Here is a 19,313-nt window from a genome sequence, read left to right as displayed (position 1 = left end):
TAGACCCAACCTGCCTGCAGCGGGGCAGGAAAGCCACCAGGGCTGGCTGAAACACGGAGTGTGGGGAGAGGGCTGCAAGGTGGGGATCCCAGCCCCTGGATTTCCCTCTGGATAACCCAAATGCTCTCCTCTCTTCACTTCCCTGGGCTCAGCTTTTCTTTTCTGCAGGAATGCAGAGCTCCTGACAAACAGCTGGGAGCTTGATTCCAACCTGAGGAGCAGAGCGGCAGGAAGGGTTTTCCAAAAGCACAGGGGTTAATCCCTCACATTCCTCACACCTTCCCACTGAGGGAAGGAGCTTCCTCCTCTTCCTGCATATGTCTGATATCTTAAAGAGCCAAGAGAAGAAAGTAGCTCCAAGCTTCATTCAGCCTGGCCTTGGGCACTTCCAGGGATCCAGGGGCAGCCACAGCTTCTCTGGGCAATCTGTGCCCAGGCCTCACCACCCTCACGGGGAAGAATTTTCTCCTAATATCCCATCTAAACCCTCCCTCCTTCAGTTTAAGGCCATTCCTCCATCCCTTGTCCCCAGTCCCTCTCCAGCTCTCCTGGAGTCCCTTTAGGCCCTGGAAGGGACTCCGAGGTCTCCATGGATCCTTCTCTTCTCCAGGTGAACACCCCCAGCCTTCCCAGCCTGGCTCCAGCTGCAGCAGCTCTGGAAGCAGCACCATCCCCTCTGGCACCTCTAAAAGCCAGGCTGGGCTTGTGTCAAACAGGACTCGACAAGATCCAGACCAAAGATCCAAAGATCAAAGGGGAGCAGCTGGAAGAGCGCAGTGCTGCAACACCCTTGGAAGCACACAGGGGCCACGTTAGTCACTGAACTCTGGTCAGGAGGAATGTTCTCCCCACCAGAGGTTCCCATGGTTGGAAAGCCGAGGTGTGGGAGGAGGGCAAGGCCCCATTTCACCTGCAGCGAGGGTTTATCCATGGATTAAGGAGGCAGGGTGGGGCTGTGGGGAGTTATGAGTGTCATCTAAGCTTCTCCTGCTGACCCATCACAGGTTGTGCAACACCTGGAGGCAGGACCTGCTCATACACAGAAACAGGGACCCAACAGGGCCTTCCCACCCTCACAGCCAGGAATTCCTTCTCAATATCCCATCCATCCCTGCCCTCTGGCAGTGAGAAGTCATTCCCTGTGTCCTGTCCCTCCATCCCTTGTCCCCAGTCCCTCTCCAGCTCTCCTGGAGCCCCTTTAGGCTCTGAGATCTCCCTGGAGCCTTCTCCAAGTGGACACCCCCAATTTGGATCTACAAGGACATTTCTGGGATCAGAAATACAATCCCAGGACATTTCTGGGATCACCTGAGTCAGCTCAAAGTGCTGAACCCCAAGAAGACCAGGAAAAAGCAGAAGTAGCCAGTGTCCAAAGCAGAGTGAGGAGGAGGAACCAGGAATTCCTTCCCGATATCCCATCTATCCTTGCCTTCTGGCAGTGGGAAGCCATTCCCTGTGTTCTGTCCCTCCATGCCTTGTCCCAAGTCCCTCTCCAGCTCTCCTGGAGCCCCCAGCACAGCTCTCACCTGCTCCAACCAAGGATGACAAAACCAGGATCCATCTGCATAGGATTTTATTAAAGTAGGCATCACCCACAACTAACAATAGTTGAAAAAATATTCTTAACAACATTTTTCTAAACTTTTTTTTTTGTCCTGAATAGGTAATTTAACAGCCACAGTGCTCAAGTGTCATGATGGAAGTCTCTGCCCAGAAATCAAACCTCCAATTGGTAGAAAAAGGTAGATATTTTGCATCACATCAAGTTGGTTTAATACAGAAAAAAAAATTGTGACATCATTACAAGAGAAGTTAATGTGGAAAATATGGGGGGAAAAATATACAGATCATTGGTGAGATTGAAAATGAGAATTTCAAACTGGACACAGACCTTGCAGACACATTTAATAACATTCCCTGATTGTCACCACAGTTTTCTTCAGACCACTCTCTACAGGAACATAGTTCATTTCAGATTTTTAAAAAATTAAGTTGCTTAAATGGCTGCTCCTAAATGAGGCCAGTCACACCTTGGCAGGAAAACCAAAACTGTGTTCAAAATGCCATAGGTTTGAATTTCACCTTTGCTGTGACACCTGTTCCAAGGCTTTTGTGTAATTCCACCACCAAGGACAGTGTTCCAGAAGAAAGAACATTCCTGCTCCTCACTCTTGTTGACTCCAGTTAAACTGGAGCTGGGAATGAGGGTGAGGGGATCAGACCCCAGGACTCTGAGTGACATAAGGACATGGAGTGAGACCCATCAACAACTCTTTATTTTACACTTCCTGAAGGTGGAACAGAGGCACTGAGGAGTGGACAAGACACTTCAGCTCCTTCCCAGCCCTTCACCTGCTGGCTCCAGGTCCCTGGGAGATCATCCAGTCTGGATCCCATCCTTTTGTGCAGAGGACAAAGCCCAGCCAGTCTCTCCTCAGAGGGTGTGAAGGGAAGGCTGACTTCACCGGCCCACTGGGCCAAAAATTACACTTGAGATACGTGAGAGTCACAAAGTGGCCAAAGTTTAAAAATTTGTCCTTTCAGCAATGTAAACAATATAAAAATGTTTCAGTAACAGCCACGACCCTTGAGCTTAAATACCTGGGAAATTCCTACTTTGCCCACAGATGAAAGGATAAAATACATACAAAACCAAGAGATACAAGTGTAACAAATGTTTCAAATAACTGGGTTTCACCACAGAATCTTCACTGGAAGGTTACTTTTGTGAGGAAACATATTCCCTGCAGGAGAACTCCTGCACAAAGAGACAAAAGTCTGATCATGGCAGGGTTACAGAGAACACAACAGACTCACAACCACCAAAGCACCAACACAGAAAACAGAGCAAACAAGTTGTAGGCAAAAAAAACAAAAACAAAAAAAAAAACAACAAAAAAACCCCCCAAAAACATGAATGTTTTTACCTACACACACTACTGGAGTATACAAGACAAAAAAAAAAAAAGAAGGGAGCTTCCTGTAGGGAATTTCCAGTCATTTTGAAAATGAAAGGTATTTTTTCTTTGAAAAAAATAAAAGTCCAAAGCTCCCAGAGGCTGTTTCTCAGCTGGAGTAGCTGACAACTCAGACTCACATCCTTGGAAACTGATATTTTACCTACAATGACTGTCCTCTCTCTCCAGTTTGTCATTTCCTGAAGTCTCCTAAGTAGCTTTTGAACTGACACCTCTTCCTCTCACACATCTACTAAAACTCCCTTGTTCATCCCAGAATCTCCTGTGCCTGAAACTCAACAAGCAGAACAGCCCTTAGCTGTAGCTAGAAGATGGTTTCAGCTTCTGGGTCCCTCTCTGAAGAATAAAAGGGTATGAGTTACATATAAACAGCATCTCCAAACACAGTGCACGTGGAAAATGGGGTGAACAGGAAAGATTTCCAAGGCTGACCCGACTCTACAGTAAGGCTCCATCCTCAGCCCACCTTTAAAACTTGTTCCAGGGACTCCAAACAACTGGGAGAACCCAAAAGTACTGCTAAAAACCCCAGCCAGAGGCTTGGCCTCCCTGAAATCCCACCCAGACTCACATCCATGGAACAGCTCTTGGGATTTCAGCTCTCCCTCTGAGGCTGCACTGAAGGCAGCAGCACTTGCAGAGAACAGGACAAAGCTTTGCTTGTAAACCCTGGTTTTTTTAAAGCATGATGAGAATTCAAGTCCTATTCCACTTCACATTTATAAGCAGCATCATAAAAATGCTACTATGTATGCCCTAGGTATAGAAAATGTATGCTTAGACAGCACTGAAGAGAGATATAAATAGGAGCTATAAATAGGAGCTATTGAGCAAAGTTTGATTTCAAACTAGAATTGCAACAACCCCCTGCAATTTGGAAACATGAAACAGCTCTTGTGATGTCTCTTTTATAAGCAAAGAGTAAAACTTGCTGCAACCTAACATCCTCCACCAGGAAAAAACAAAACCTATCGTTCACTTTTTGGGATATGCCTGAAAGGCCAGGTTGGACAATGCTATCCCACATTGTTTGCCAAGGAAGAGGCAGGAATGATTGGAGAGCCACCAGCCAGGAATAAGTGTTATTTTGGTGTTTTTCCCTAAGTTAAAGAACTCTGTGTTTGTCAGCAGTGCTGTGTTTGGGGACAGCACCCAGTGCTGTTGTTTATCTAAAGGACATTCCAGCTACAGGACATTTCTGCCCAACTCTGTCACTACTTACAAAAATTGGTAACTGACATGCTCTAAGACTCAGAAAATTAAAAACTAAAATTCAGCCATTTCTTCCTGGTCCTCTGTGGAAATCTGGAAACATCTGAAGTCATTTCAGTTAGCTTGGGCAACCCTAGAGTCAGACCCAAGGTAGCTAAACATGGTGGTCACCAGCTCAGGGAGGTCATAATCATGTTTCCAACCCCAGTCCCTGCGGGCGTTGCTGTCGTCAAAGTTCATGGGCCAGCTGTCAGCTGCAGGGGAAAAAAAAGAAAAAGAACCAAGAAAGGTGAGGTTTAGGAAAAATCTCTCTGAACTTTGAGATGTTTCATCACTACTACAGCTGAATTTTGAACCATAAGACTTGAACTGCACAGGAGCAATTTGTCAGTTCCTAAAAAGCAAAGAGACTTTATTTCACCCCTGATTATGTTTTTTTCCTACCTGTTGCCAGGGAAAATACTAACCTATGGCCTGCCTGACTTGATCCACGTTGTAGGTCATCTGGAGCTCAGGGACATACTTCTGCACCTCCTGGGCCAGCTCCTCAGGAGTGAAGCTCATGGCACTGATGTTGTAGGTCCTCATGGTCAGGGCTTCTGCAGGGGCTTCCATGATCTCCAGCGTGGCTTTCAGGCAGTCATCGATGTACATCATGGGCAGCCGGGTGTCTGGCCTCAGGTAACACTTGAATTTGCCAGTCTTTATGGCATCATGGAAAATCTGGACAGCATAATCTGGGAAAGAGGATAATGGATGTGTATGATCTGTGTTGTGCACTTCATAACAGTCAACAAACCTCAGACCAACCCCAAAGTCGCCTGTCTCAAATCTGGCAGCAGGACTGTGTGATATTCATCATGAAATCGCAAAGTGATTTGGGTTGGGAGATTAAAGATCATCAAGCTCCAATCCCCTGCCATGGGAAGGGATGCCACTCGCTATCCCAGGCTGCTCCAAACCCCATTGAACCTGGTCTTGAATATTTCCAGGGATGAGGAAGCCACAGCTTCTCTGGGCACCGTGTGCCAGGCCCTCACCACCTTCACAGGGAAGACTTTCTTCCCAATATCCCATCCATCCCTGCCCTCTGGCAGTGGGAAGCCATTCCCCCTTGTCCTATCATTCCATGTCCCTGTGCAAAGCCCTCCCCAGCCCTCTTGTCACACACCAGTCACTCACCAGTTGTTCCCCCCCCAGGCTGGGAATCAGCAGAGATAATCCCTGGATACCTGAGGCAGCGGAAGTCCAGGCCATAGCGGTAGTGGTAGTACTGGGGAGGGGGGCAGAAACACAGAGTTACACACCAAGAGCTGGTCACACACCCACTGATTTCACAGGAAAAATCTGACACAGGATGAACCTTCAGCTGTCCCAGGACAGGGGTGAAAGGAAAGGAATTACTGAACAATCCCCATTCCCTGCCTGGCAGCTGATCTCCCTGCTTTTCCAGCTCACATCCACATCAGTAGACCTTTGATCTTTGACATGGATTGTCATGCTACTCATGTAGGGTCTACAATGTTCAGAAACTGAACACTCCCCAGTTTGTGAGACTGGATAATACAGTCCTCAGACCTGGAAATTGTATAAAAATTATCAGCTTTTAAAATGTTGTTTATAAATAACTACAAAGCCAAAAGAGAAACTGTGCATGTGCAGACTCCCAAGACTTTAAAGTCAAAGTCTTTTTTTGTAGAGGAGGAGCAAAAAGTCATCATTGTGTACCTGCTGTCACAAGGCTTTGTGTTCTTTCTGCAGTGCCATTCACATTGGCACAGAGGCCAAAGCCATAAAAACAGGGCAAGAAATGACACTGAAAGTCAGCTGTTTGCCAGCTTCCCATGCTTTGTGCTTTTCCCAACAAAACTCAAAAGATATTTGACCTTCAGAGCTGCCTCAGGCTATTGCTGAGTAGTAATGTCTGAAGGAAGGAAAAATGGGGGAAAGAATGAGTGAGGAATCTTACAAAAGCAATGAAGTTCCAATCATAGAATCATGGAATGGCTTGGGTTAGAAGAGACCTTAAAGAACATTCCAACCCCTGCCAAGGACAGGGACACCTTCCACCATCCCAAGTTGCTCCAAGCCCTGTCCAACCTGGCCTTGGATACTACCATGGATGGGGCAGCCACAGCTTCTTTGGGAAAGCTGTTTCAGCAAAGTTCTACCAGACCTTTCAGGAAATGAATAAAATGAAAAATTCTCACTTCTCCCATGAGCTCAGCATGGACCTTGGAGACTCCATAGATGGTCCTTGGTCTCTGAATGCAGAGATCAGGAGTTGGATCTCGAGGAGAGGTGGGTCCAAAGGCTCCAATGGTGCTTGGAACAAAGAGCCTCAAATTGTGCTCAGCTGCAATATCCAGAACATTGTGTAAACCTGGGAAAAAAAAAAAAAAAAACAAAACACAAACCAACAGGATTTATCAGAACATTTCTGCTTTCTCAAGCGATTGTGGGAATTACAGAATATTCTTAGCTGAAAGGCACCCATCAAGATGACCTAGTCCAACTCCTGGCCCTGCACAGACCCCCAACAATCCCACCCTGTGAGCATTGTCCAAACACTCCTGGAGCTCTGGCAGCCTTGGGAATGCCACCATTCCCTGGGGAGCTGTTCCAGTACCCGACACCCTCTGGGGGAAGAACCTTTCCCTGCTCTCCAACCCAAAGCTGCCCTGGCCCAGCTTTAAGCACCCACCAGTGATGTTGACAGCCCTGGCCAGGGGCACGTTGGCCTCTCCCACGGCGCTGAGCAGGGCGCTGTAGTGGAACAGCCACGTGATGCGGTTGTTCACCACGATCTCCCGCAGGTTCTTGTAGTCCAAGATGTCCGCGAAGATGAAAGGGCCTGGGGGAGGTGGGAGCAGTGGGAAATTGGACGTCAGGAAGGTTCTGCATGAAGCTCAGGCTGCTGTTTCTACCACCTAAATACATCACTAAACAGCGAGGTTGAGGAAAAATTTTCACAAGTTTCCACTAAAAATCAAAGAGTCCAAAATCCTGCTCTATATCCACCTCATGGTAAAAATTCCCTGAGCATGTAAAAACAAAGCACAAGTTTCATTTCCAACTTTTCCCTCCAGAAGAATAAAAGCACCTCTTTTTACAGCAGGAGCACAAGGTGCTTCAAAAAGCTATTCGAGTCAGTAAAGTGGCACAGCAGCAGTGAAAAAATGCAAAGAGATATTTAGGAAAAGGGAATAAGAGAAGAAACCAACATCTTGGCAAGATTTGAAAGCAGGGAGGCATTATGCAGAAGGTTTGAACAGCAGCTTGTCAGTGTAATCCACTTATCACTGATAATTAGTTTATGAACATCAGAGGTAAAGTCAAAGTTTTTTTCTTCCATGTGCTTCCCCGGTCACTTACCACTATAAAAAACATTATCTGCAGGCTTTCTAATGTCAGACAAGATCACATTGTTCTTTCCAAAGCGTTTCCTGTGTAAAAATACCCACAGGGAACAGTGAGTCCACAGCTTTTTGAGATAATCCATCAATTGCTATTTTGTTTTGCAGGAACGATAGCAGATGAACAGTATTTTCCACAATAAAATCAATTACTACACTAAACAAAAAAATCCCTCAAAAATTCTTTAAATATCAACATAGCATCTTAAAAATGATAAAATACTTCTAGTAGCAGTCAAGATCTGCATAAGGATAGAGAAATTTTTTAGGATGTGAAAATATGTTGGGAAAAGAGACTTTCCTACACTTTTTTTACTGAAAATTTTACACAGGGATAATTTACTCCCCTGCAGACAACAAAAAGCCACTGGGATTTTTGTAGCTGCAGTTTTATACCAGCTAAGCAAAGAAAATAGGGAAATTGTGACCTTGTGCTAATCAACACAAGGCTGTTGGAGAGAGCAGATCTGGGGGCATTGGAGAACATTCTGGCCTCCCATTATTTGGATAATTTTAAAATATATCACAGAAATGGTAGAAAATGTTCAAACTGCCACAGGGTTGAGTGCAGTGAGTCTGCTTACTTTTGTCTTGGTCTAAATTCCCTCCAGCAAAGACTGTGAGCAAATGATAAACTGGAGCTGAGCTGGATATGGACAAGGACATGGATCAGGGAGAGCTCTTGGAGCATTTCACACTTCTTGAAAAGATGCCATAAAAAAGAGGAGGTAACTGTGCTTGAGGTGGGGAAAAGGAGAGGAAAAAGAAGGAAAACTCTGAGGGTTCAGACTCTGGATACTCCCATTTAGCTGGGAGCAAACAACTCAGCAGACAGTCCCTCAGACAAAATCCTGCTATTTTGGGAATTGTGATCAATGGACACACAGAAAATACGTCAGGAATCCACAGCAAGCACAGGAGGGACAAATAAAATGATGGTGAAAATTTAATTATAGAATCATTAAGAATCATTAAAGAAAAGACCTTTAAGATCATCAAGACCAGCCATTAACATTATTTACAAAGCTAAGAGGAAAAACCAGCATTTGAAAAATAGGATTTCTTTCATAAACAACTTTACAGACAGTTATTGCTCCTAGAAGTGATGCCTAAAGCTGGAATTTGTCACTCACAGCAAGCCAGGGAATGGTGACTCACCTCAGCAGCTTTGCAAGTCCCACCCCGAGCTGGCCAAGACCACCTAAGAGACAAAAATCAGAGGAAAAGTGGGGGGTCACAATGCAGAATTCCATTATTATCTGTATCACATCAAGAATTAGTATGATTTTCTCAGCGAGTCAGGAAGCTTTTACATTTTTTTTCTCAAGGAACTGGTTTTAGAAGAGTTTTGGAATTAAAATAGGAAAGTTCACACGGGACTCCGATCTTACCGCCCGATGGGAAAGATCATCCCAATACCAGGATATTTGGGGTATTTTTGCTTCCAGAACTGTGCAGTTTGGGGAGGGAGGAGAGCAGTGGGAAAGCTCAGCTGAGAGGCAGGAACCCAGCCGTGCCAGGAATGCTGACCTGTGATTAGCACCCGGGGATGATCCGACTCGGAGAATGTCACCGAGTGGAAGCTGGCGTCGGAGGCCACCTGGCGTGGGGACACCCCGATGGCCCGGACGGGCACGAGGGACACCCCACAGCCACAGCCAGAGCTCTGCAGCAGCTGGCTGGCAGCTCTGCCCAGGTTCCTGACGATTGGCATCTTCCCCTTTCAGGTGTGCTGCGAGGAGAGAGACAAAAGATGAGTCACGAGTGATTCAACCCCATTTTAAAACATTCCCCCAGAAAAGTCTGCAGGATAAGGAGGAATTTGATGCCATCCCAGGGCTGGGGGATTGTGCCAAGCAAGGGCTGAAAGCAGCCTGGGATGTAACATGAGCAGAGGTAATGTATTCCCTGGAATGAGCTCAGGGAAAATATCCACAGCCCAGAAAAATGGACAGGGAGAACACTGTAAAGCTCAAGTTTAAACCTTTTTTTAAAACATCACTCCAAACTGTGATTTTAAGGATAAATATAGACTAGAACAAAGCTGCTGTGATGCCACGTTTGGAGTGAAAGTCTTGCAGGCTGCTGTGTATAAGCAAAACTCCTCAGGATTGCATCAGCAAGAGCAGCTGAGCCAAGGAGGCAGCAGGAAATACCTTGGAAAAAAAAGGGAGATTTACTCTCATTTAACACTCAGGATGGATGGTACCCAGAAAGCAAACAGAGGAGTGGCAGGGCTTAGCCAGGCCTCAGGAAAATGTCCTAATTATTTCACATAATTATAATTTACTCTGTGCTGCATTCAAGTTTGGGTTCTTGCTCCCCAAATCTTTCATATTGCGGAAGGAAATGCAAACTACCCCAAATAAATGACACCTGCAGCCACAAGTGCTCGTTTCTGTGGTGCAAATTTAATTCTCTCAAATCAAATCCTCAAGGCACAACCATTCATCTTTTCCTTATCTCCTCGGAACATTTTTTAAGTATTTCCCAATACCTAGAATACGTAAATTCCCAGATGAAAGCATATTTCAAGCCTGCCTGATGGGGTTACCCTGTCAAATCCTTTCTTGGGGCATATATTCTAAAAAGGAGAGTCAGGCAGATGGAAGCTCTCCACAAGAAATTGCAGCAGTTCATTGCTGCAGATGAATTCCAGTTGCAGAGAAAAGCAAACAAGTGATTAATGTGGGTGTTCCTTTCACTTCTTAAGTCACCTGACTGAGAATGTTCTGGTACTTGAGGGAGTTCTGCTATTTAAATACAGATTTGCTAAATATTGCCTAGTAAGACAGCCCCATAAAACTGCATTATTAAAAAAATACATTTGAAGTGATCAAAAAGACTTGGTCTGAGATGCCCAGAGAGGTGATGGGAGTGCCCATCCTTGGAAATATCCAAATTCCATCTGAACACAGAGCCAGGCACCAGCTCTCATGATGACCCCTTCCTATTTCAGCACTGAAGAATAAAATCTTCCAGCACTGAGAGAGACTCACTGGTCTGTGTGACAAAAAATTTCCACTCCAAGTACTTGAAAAGGCATTTTGAGCTTTGCAAAGTACAAACAAAAGTTGGCTGTGACTAAAATTGGTTTCCCAGTGACTGGACTGGTTTTTCCAAACATACCTGGAGTGAAACCACAAAGGCTTAAGCTAAGAATTTACTCCCAAGTCTGACTCAGAACAGTAAATGTATTTTACACCAGGCACTGAAACAGCCAGGCAGCAGAGCTGCTGCAAAAACCTCCACTGACGGCATTTATTTCTATTTCAAATACAAAGGGGGGAAAAAACCAGCTGTGACTGTCTATTAAAGTTGCCATAAATGCACAGATATATAAAGAAATCAATATTATGCCTTAAAAACACTTCCCCAAGTAGCTGAAGTCAGCCCTACACAGTGATTAACTTGCAAAAGCAACTCCTAGAGGAAAGCCCATTCTCCTAGATCCAAATTTTCCACCTTAAATAACTTCCAGGAGTTAACAGCTCTGAACACATACAAAAAAAAATTAACTGATGTGAAATAACTAAATTTTATATCCCCAAATATAGAAATATTTTATTTTTTTATATTTGGGGATATAAAATATTTTATATTTTTATAGTTTGGGATTTCACTATTCCAAAGGGGAATACTTCTGTTCTGTTGGGAACTGAAGAGAAAAAAATTACCTATATAATATATAGATACAATTTATAGTGGAAGGTGTCCTTGCACAAGAAACAGGATGAGCTTTAAGGTCCCTTCCAACCCAAACCATTCCATGATTCCACAATATATTTCCAAACCCCTTCCCACATCCCCTTCTGAATAGTTTCTCAGTCCCTGATCTCATTTATCAACTCAAACTGATATTAAAGTGTTAGCAAAATGAGGAAGTTTTATCCTGAAACATCAAAGTTATTTCCCCCACCCCAGTAATTTAAACCAATAGCCAAAGGCAATTTCAAGGATTAGGCAATGGAATTGCAGCTGGAATTTTCCCTCTCCTGTACTCACCTGGGCCTCAGCTGGCGATAAGGCAGAAGCAGAGCAGAGAAGGCAATTTATAGGACACTGCCTCTTTGGAAAGCCAATCAAAACCTGGCAGAGAGTAGGAGTTGTCCCACACCTTAAGGAAAAAAAAAACCAAAAAAAAGTGCGTGTGAGAGCAGCAGCAGCAGCCAGGGATTTCACTGTTCTCTCCTGCTTGATTTTGAAATGCCTGGAAGTTTGGGATAGGGAGGGAAAGGGCTCTGAAGGTGCACAAGCAGCTCCTCAAAGTCCCAGAACCAGCCAGCCTCGGGTCATGGCTGAAGGATAGAGTTTAAATTAATTAGTGGCAGTGCAAAAAGATTAGTAGAAAGCAAACACATGTTTCAATGAACGGTAATCTGCCTGGGATAGCAGGAAATTTCTGGGGTTTGTAAGAAGATTAAAGCACTGGGAGAGGGAAAAGAGGGAATAAAGAAGAAAAAAAGAGACACATTAATAAAATGACATTTAGTGAGTGAACTGCCAGCTGCTGATCCTCTGCGAGGTTTCCAATGTGTTACATAAGCAGCAACACCTGTTGCTCACATAAAAGTCAAAAATGCTTATGGAAACCAGCAGTTCTTGTAAATTAGTTATTATTAGAATGCCACGGTGATAAGAAAGATAAGAAAGTCATGGGCTTTTTCAGGAAAGTCCCACTGCAAGCTTTAGAGAAAATGGGAGAGAGGGAGAGAAGAGAGGTCAAACCAAACCCCAGAGTTCCCACAGGATTTCTGGGGCTGCACAGCTGCTGGGATGCCACAGGATACCCCTCCAGGGAGCTAAACCAAAGAATCCAGAACTTTCTAAGAAAATGAAGGGACTCTGCAGGGCACAGGATCTCAAAGATTCCCAACCACCTCCTCAGGAACACGGTCCACAGCAATGCACTGAGCTCCAAGTTCTCAACTCCCAGCTGGCTCCAAACCCCACAGTTTCTCCTTCAGACCTGCAGATTTGCTTATGCATTGGGAAGCTCCTCTAATTTTCCCAACTGTATCAAGAGCTTGAGGAGAAAGGCAGCACCTTCCTTGGGCATCCAGAAGATGAAGCACAAGCCACTCTGCCCACAGGAAAGCCTCTCTGGTGCCCAAGTGCTGCCAAGTGGAAACTCCATCAGATCCCTGAGTTTGGGAGCACTCAAGCTGCAACAACTAAGGGATACTCTCAGCTCAACTCCAGCAACTTCTGCCTGGATAGCTGGACACAAATGCATCTCACATTCCCTGCTGGCAATTCCTCTGCTTCGACACCTCCCCCAAGCTGGGACGCTGCGTCCCCGCCGGTGTCCCCTGGCAGGGGGGACTGTGCCAGGGTGTCCAGGCTGGAGCTGTTCCCTCTGGCAGGGAGCTGCTGGCCAAGCTGGGCTGGGATAACCTTGACACACACGCACGGCTCCTGTCCCAGGGGTGACGCACGGCCCGGGATGAGGCCGAGCCCCTCGCGGAGCCCGCCAAGAGGAGACGTCAGCCCGAGCCGTGAGGGACCTGCCTGACCTCAGCCACCAAAAATAAACAGAAAAAAAAAAAAAAAGAAAAAAAAAAAAAAGAAAAAAAAAGGGGGAGATTACGCAGCTGCTGAACAGCGTGAAACTTCCTGGAAGGAAAATTGGTCCAGAATGTCCAGAGTATCCTGGGCAGAGTGGGCAGCAGGGGAGGGGGGATTCTGCCCCTCACAGGTGAGACCCCACATACAGAGCTGCCTCCAGATCTGGGATCCAGCAGCAGAACGTGTGGAGCGGCTGGAGCAAGTCCAGAGGAATCCACGGAGATGCTCCAAGGGCTGGAGCCAGGCTGGGAGAGCTGGGGGTGTTCACCCGGAGAAGAGAAGGATCCAGGGAGACCTTCCAGAGCCTAAAGGGGCTCCAGGAGAGCTGGAGAGGGACTTGGGAGAAGGCATGGAGGGACAAGGGGGTAGCAGCTTTAAACATAAAAAAGTAGATTTAGATGGGGTATTGGGAAGGAATTCTTGGCTGTGAGCATGGAGAGGACCCGGCACAGCTTGCAGAGAAGCTGTGGCTGCCCCTGGATCCCTGGAAGTGCCCAAGGCCAGGCTGGACGGGACTTGGAGCAGCCTGGGATAGTGGAAGGTGTCCCTGCTCACGGCACGGGTTGGAACGGGAGGATCTTTAAAGCCCGTTCCATCCCGAACCATTCCCGGTTCCCCGGCGCTTCACCGGCACAGCCTCGCTGATGCAACCAAGGAGCCGGGGCGGCTGAGGGGCGCAACAAAACCCGCCCGCAGCGAGTCTGCGGTGAGGCACCAAAGCGCCCCGAGCACCGAACCGCCTCCCCCGGTCCCGGAGTGTCCCCAAGGTGTCCCCAAAGGAGGGGACAGCGCGGTGCCGGGGGAAGCCGCCCCTCCCCCACCCCATTCATTCGGTCGCGCCGGCAGCGGGGCGGCCCCGCGATCCCACATCCCCCAGAACCGGACCCCCACAGCCCGGCAGATCCCATCCCATCCCGGTCCGGTCCGGTCCATCCCCGCGCTCACCGCGCTCCTGCCGCCGCCGCCGTCCCGTCCCTCAGCCGGGGCCGCTCGCGGCCTGACGTCAGCGGCGGCCGCCCAGGGGATTGGGCGGTGACGTCACACGGGCGTGATGTCACCCGCCGTGAGGGGCCGGAGCTGAGGGCGGGCGGTGCCCGGCGCGGGGACACCGCGACACGGGGAGAGCGGGGGACAGGGGACATTGCAGCTCAGCCCATCCCCTGCCGTGGGCAGGGACACCTTCCACCATCCCAGGGTTCTACAAGCCCTGTCCAGCTTAGCCTGGAGCAGTGCCAGGGATGGGGCAGCCACGGCTTCTCTGGGCACCCTGTGCCAGGGCCTCCCCACCCTCACAGGGAACAATTCCTTCCCAATATCCCATCCATCCCTGTCCTCTGGCAGTGCGAAGCCATTCCCCCTCTCCCTTCCACTCCATGCTCTTGTCCCAAATCTCTCTCCAGCTCTCCTGTTGGTCAGCATTCACCGGCCGAGCCGCTGCACAACACAGCACTGGTCACAGAATCCCAAATCCCAGAGTCGCTAATTCCCAGAGTCCCAGAATAGGTCAGGTTAGAAAGAACCACTGGAGGTCATCTGGTACAACCTCCCTGCTCAGGAAGGGTCATGCCAGAGCACAGGGTTGTGTCCAGACAGTTCTGGAATATCCCCAGTGAGGAGACTCCAGACACTCTCTGGACAATCTCTTCAGGACTCGGTCACACAGGAAAGTTCTTCCTCCTGTCCAGGTGGAACTCACTGGGATCAGTCCCTGCCCATTCCTCTGGTGCCATTGCTGGGCCCTGGAGCAGAGCCTGGGCCCTGCTCGGAGCCCTCCCTGCACACAGGGACACCCAGGGCTGAGGGCCCCTCTCAGCTGTGTCTCCTCTCCAGGCTGAACAGCCCCAGCTCCCTCAGCCTTTCCTCCTCAGGGAGATGCTCCCTTCATCTTCTTTCCATCACACCTGTACAATTCTCTCTCCTAGGCTGTTCCACCAGCTCCTTGACTGCCCAGACATCTGAGAGGGATGTAGTACCCAAATGATCTTTTTGTTGCTAAAAATCACCTCTGCTCTTCAAATTTCCATCCAAAGGTGCTGCCTTCACATCCTTCTGATGGCTGTTCTACACGAACAACTGCTAAAACTCACTCTCTCTTGCTTAGACTCTGCTTTTCAGTGTTCCTGCTCTTACTGAGGTCACAGTGGCTGGGCAGGACCTGTTAGGTTTTACACTGCTTCCTAGAAGTTCAATAGAAGGAGATATTTTCCCCTTTCCCATCAAGGTCAGTGTCTCATGCATATGGCCAAGTCCTAAATGCCTTCAGCCCAACAGAATAAACCACCTGGTTGATTTTGGGTGCAGAAACCAAGATTTGCTCAGCCAAGAGGCTCTTTGCTGGGGCAGGGGCTGTGGGAATCATCGTGTTTGTGCTCTCTGCACAGCTGAGTTGTGGCACTGTGCCCCAGAACTGGAGATCCACCCTCCTATCAGCACCCACACTCACAGCTGCTCATCGAACTCCTGGGCAGCCTTTATCGTACCACAGGACAGAGCCTGCTGGCTGATTGTGTGCAGGAGATGGGCGTAGCTGTTCTGAGAAGAAAACTCATCCTAGAAATAATTTTTTTTTTTTTTTTAAGTAGGAGGGCATGAAGAGAATAAAGTTGGTGGAGCTGCATGTCCACAGCAAGGACCCCACTGGGGTGAGGCTGACACCCAGATTCTGCTGGACTCCAGAAGGGAAAACTGAAATTGCCTTAGAAAGGGAAAATTCTCTTGATATCAGGTACATTGAACTGGAATAGGATGGCACTCTCCATTGGATGCATTTCTTTTTATGCTGTTTGGGAACTTAATTCTCTAGAGGACAAGAGTGCTGGAATGAGCACATTCTTCTTGAATGAAGAGAAGCTGAATGTCTGGTGGGTTATGAACCCAGGTTCAGCATTTTTGGATCTCAAGCACAGGAATGCTTGTCACCTGTGAGGTGACAAACGCAGTCCTACATTTTACCATGGCCTTCAGAGCTATTTCTGCTCAGGTTTTGGAGCTGTGCTTCTTCCTTGCAAATTCCACCTTTTCATTTTTCCTTTCTGGGGAATTATTCTTCATTTGAAGTCCCTGCAGCTCCAGCTGGCAGCCTGACAGGAAAGCTGTGACTTCCCCATCCCTGGAAGTGTCCAAGGCTGGGCTGGACATGGCTTGGAGCAACCTGGGGTAGGGGAAGGTGTCCCTGCCCATGGCAGGGGGTTGGAATTGGATGTCTTTTAATGTCCCTTCCATCCCAAGACTGTATGGAGACAGCAAGGACAAAGCTGCAAATTTCCCAGCAAAGAATCCTTGTAAAAAGGGGCCTTTTGGTGCAGTCCAGCCACTGCCCAATTTCTTAAACATCCAGTAAAGCTGCATGGAGCAGGAAGTTCTTAAGGGAATTCTTAATGAGCAGCCAGGAGGGATTAGAGGCCTGAAGTAGTTTGTACAAAGCATTTGGATTTAAATCTGATCCCACGTCACACTTTCTAAATCTCCAAGCAGAGTCCTGGTGTGATGGGGTTTTGCAGCCTCAGAAGCAGTGCTTGATATGGGAATCCCACTCTTAATCAAGGATAGAATCATAGAATCTTGGGGTTATTAGAGTTGGAAGGGACCTCAAGGACCATCCAGGTTCTCCTGCTGTTTCTGGCTGAGGGAGTGGGTGACTTGTGACAGCACAAGGAGCTGCCCACAGGGGAGGCTTGTGCATTCTCAGGGGCAGTGGGATGTCCTCTGAAGGACAAAGTGACAAACTGCTGGCAAGCAGAATTCCGTGTTTGATGGAATTGATTGGATTTCCATCTTTGTTGGATTTGATCTCTCAATTTCATCCAGCTATTCTTCAGACAGAAGCTGATCAAATCTTCCTTTCCCTGAGCTGATCCTGACAAGTCTTCTCATTCCCAGAAGCACTTCTACAAAGAGCTTCCAGATCCTTCTCCTCTGGATTCTTTCTGCTGAGCTGTACCTCCAGCAAACAACATTATTACTTCCCCCCTATCCCCTTATTCCAAAGACATCTGCATTTCATAACCACAAACATTAACTCCCTGAGCAATCTTGAAGAACAAAGGCTTTGAGATAAGATTATCTTGCCACAGAGGTGTTTATAAGCCTCTTTTCCCCCCTGCTTAGGAATTCCACCCCTTGGCAGACAGGTTGGGATTGTTATGTAACAGCTTAACTACACATAATTAGAGGGCACAAAATTATAGATGGAGCAGGGATATTATCCAGTGTGGATGGCACAAGCCTGCCTGAGTTTCTAAAGCACATGGGTGAGTTTGTGGAGGAGAAAAACACTAATGATGAGTGACTGTAAATCCCCTGGATGTGCAGTGACAGTGTCTGGTTCAGAAAGTCCTTCAGCTGCAGATCCCAGAGTCTGAGAGCACTGTGGGGAAAAAGCTGCTGCTGGAAACAAAGGAGCAGGATTAGGAGGATCTTGCCCTGATTTGCTGGGGTTGCTTTTATGTTCTGAGTTGGGTTCCCTGAGTGATGAGCAATTCCTGCCTCAGCACAGCAAGGAGCAGAGGAGCTCAGCAGACCAACCACTCTATAAAAATGCTGTTTTTCAAGGCCATTTGTTATAAGCAGGGCACTGAGCCATGAGGCAGCCAAGTGCAGTAATTATATTTGTGAAGTACAGGTCATTTCTGTTTTCTGGACCCACTCGATTGTTATTCACACAATGGAGTCATTTTTATGTGGTGTTCAGCTTATCGGCCTCTATTTTAAAGACTACTTGTGCTTGAATCATGTTTACCCTCCCTCTGAGCAGTACTTTGTGTTTGAAGGTGCTGCTGAAGGTAAACCAACCTCCTCCTTTGACGTGGAGCTTGCATTTAAACATATTTTTTGAAACACTGCCTATCTTTCTGAAGTCTGTTGAATTTCACGGTGTTCTGCAGATAATGGTATTTCCATCTTGCCTAATTTCTGCCCATAAACAGGTCTTAAACTGTTCACAGTGAGAAAGACAGGAGCTAAAACACCTTCCAGCTTTTGCTTTTTCACCTTCCTCCATGTAAAAGGGCAAATATCTAATATTTTATTTATTCCTGAGGGGATATCTTCCCTGTCTCTGTCTGCAGGGAGGGCTCAGAGCAGGGACCAGGCTCTGCTCTGGGGGGCCCAGCAATAGGAGAAAAGGAATGAGCAGGAACTGAACCCCAGGAAGTTCCACCTGGATACAAGGAAGAATTTTTTCCCTGTGCAGTGACCGAGCACTGAACAGATTGTCCAGAGAGGGAGTGGAGTCTCCTCACTGGAGATATTCCAAAATGATCTGGACACAATCCTGGCCCTGCTGCAGCAGTGAGGTGGCACCAGATGAGCTCCAGTGATCCTTTCCAACCTGACCCTGCTTGGGATTCTGGGATGAGCTGCAGTCCTGACCAGGAATGTGGGTGCTGCACAACAGCCCTGAAGCACCTGGACTGAGCCAGACACTGGAAGCCAGAGAACAGCTGGAGTTTCCTGCAGGAACTGCTTCCAGGCCACACTGGAAAGGGGGCAGCAGATAATTCCTGGACGAGATCCCTCCCTTGGGTGAACTTAGAGAGCCCCAGTAGCTGTGGTCACTTGAGAAGGGCAGGATCCACTACAGTTCTTAGAATCATGGAATGGTTTAGGTGGGAAGGGACCTTAAAGCTCAGGGACCTTAAAGCTCAGGGATCTTAAAGGGAAGGGACCTTAAAGCTCATCTTGTTCCACCCCTTCCACAGGTTGGGACACCTTCCACTGTTCCAGGTTGCTCTGAGCCCTGCCAACCTGGCCTTGGACACTTCCAGGAATCCAAGGGCAGCCACAGCTTCTCTGGGCAACCTCTGCTAGGCCCTCACAGGGAAAAATTCTGTCCATACATCTCACCTAAATTTCTCCTCTTTCGGTTTGACCCCATTACTCCTTGTCTTGTCACTGCAGTTTCTGAAGAAGAACCCCTTCTCCAGCTTCCCCATTGCAAGGAGAGCCTACAAATCAATACCAGCTCCTTTTCCTATGGTTTTTCCACTAGCCTTTGCTGCTGCCCAGAGATAGATTAGTAAGGAAATGGAATTTTGCCCACAAAGAGACACCAAGGAGGGACAATGAGCTGGGCCTCGGTGACAGCTCAGCCACACAGGATGTGAAAAGAAGAAACATCTTCTCCCTGTGGTGCTGAACT

General features: G+C 47.5%; 1 protein-coding gene across 2 annotated transcripts; it reads right to left on the bottom strand.

Annotated features, from left to right (window-relative positions):
• Window positions 1-1,556: 1,556 nt before the first annotated feature.
• On the bottom strand, window positions 1,557-14,202 carry LOC135295823 (L-threonine 3-dehydrogenase, mitochondrial-like). Of its 2 annotated transcripts, none has more exons than XM_064411578.1 (10): window positions 14,120-14,202; window positions 11,612-11,723; window positions 9,137-9,338; window positions 8,765-8,807; window positions 7,566-7,636; window positions 6,895-7,044; window positions 6,401-6,573; window positions 5,373-5,463; window positions 4,658-4,927; window positions 1,557-4,444 (listed from the first exon to the last, which is right to left on the bottom strand). In XM_064411578.1, the coding sequence occupies exons 3-10, from the start codon at window positions 9,318-9,320 to the stop codon at window positions 4,305-4,307; spliced, it is 1,122 nt and encodes a 373-aa protein (XP_064267648.1). In that variant the 5' UTR covers window positions 9,321-9,338; window positions 11,612-11,723; window positions 14,120-14,202; the 3' UTR covers window positions 1,557-4,304. The 2 variants fall into 2 exon arrangements, with proteins under 2 accessions (XP_064267648.1, XP_064267649.1); XM_064411579.1 differs by lacking the exon at window positions 14,120-14,202 and adding an exon at window positions 12,653-12,832.
• Between the last annotated feature and the right edge of the window lie 5,111 nt (window positions 14,203-19,313).

This window comes from Passer domesticus, chromosome 3 (assembly GCF_036417665.1).
Source record: "Passer domesticus isolate bPasDom1 chromosome 3, bPasDom1.hap1, whole genome shotgun sequence".
Lineage (NCBI taxonomy): Eukaryota > Metazoa > Chordata > Aves > Passeriformes > Passeridae > Passer > Passer domesticus.
The sequence above is the reverse complement of the archived record's forward strand: the minus strand, read 5'-3'. Positions and strand labels throughout refer to the sequence as shown.

Coding starts and splice junctions, on each gene's coding strand:
- LOC135295823 (XM_064411578.1), bottom strand. CDS start 9,320: ATGCCAATCGTCAGGAACCTGGGCAGAGCTGCCAGCCAGCTGCTGCAG. Junction 5,464..6,400: donor ATGCTGAGCTCATGGGAGAA/GTGAGAATTTTT, acceptor CCCCCTCCCCAG/TACTACCACTACCGCTATGG. Junction 4,928..5,372: donor GCCTGGGGGGGGAACAACTG/GTGAGTGACTGG, acceptor CCTCTTTCCCAG/ATTATGCTGTCCAGATTTTC.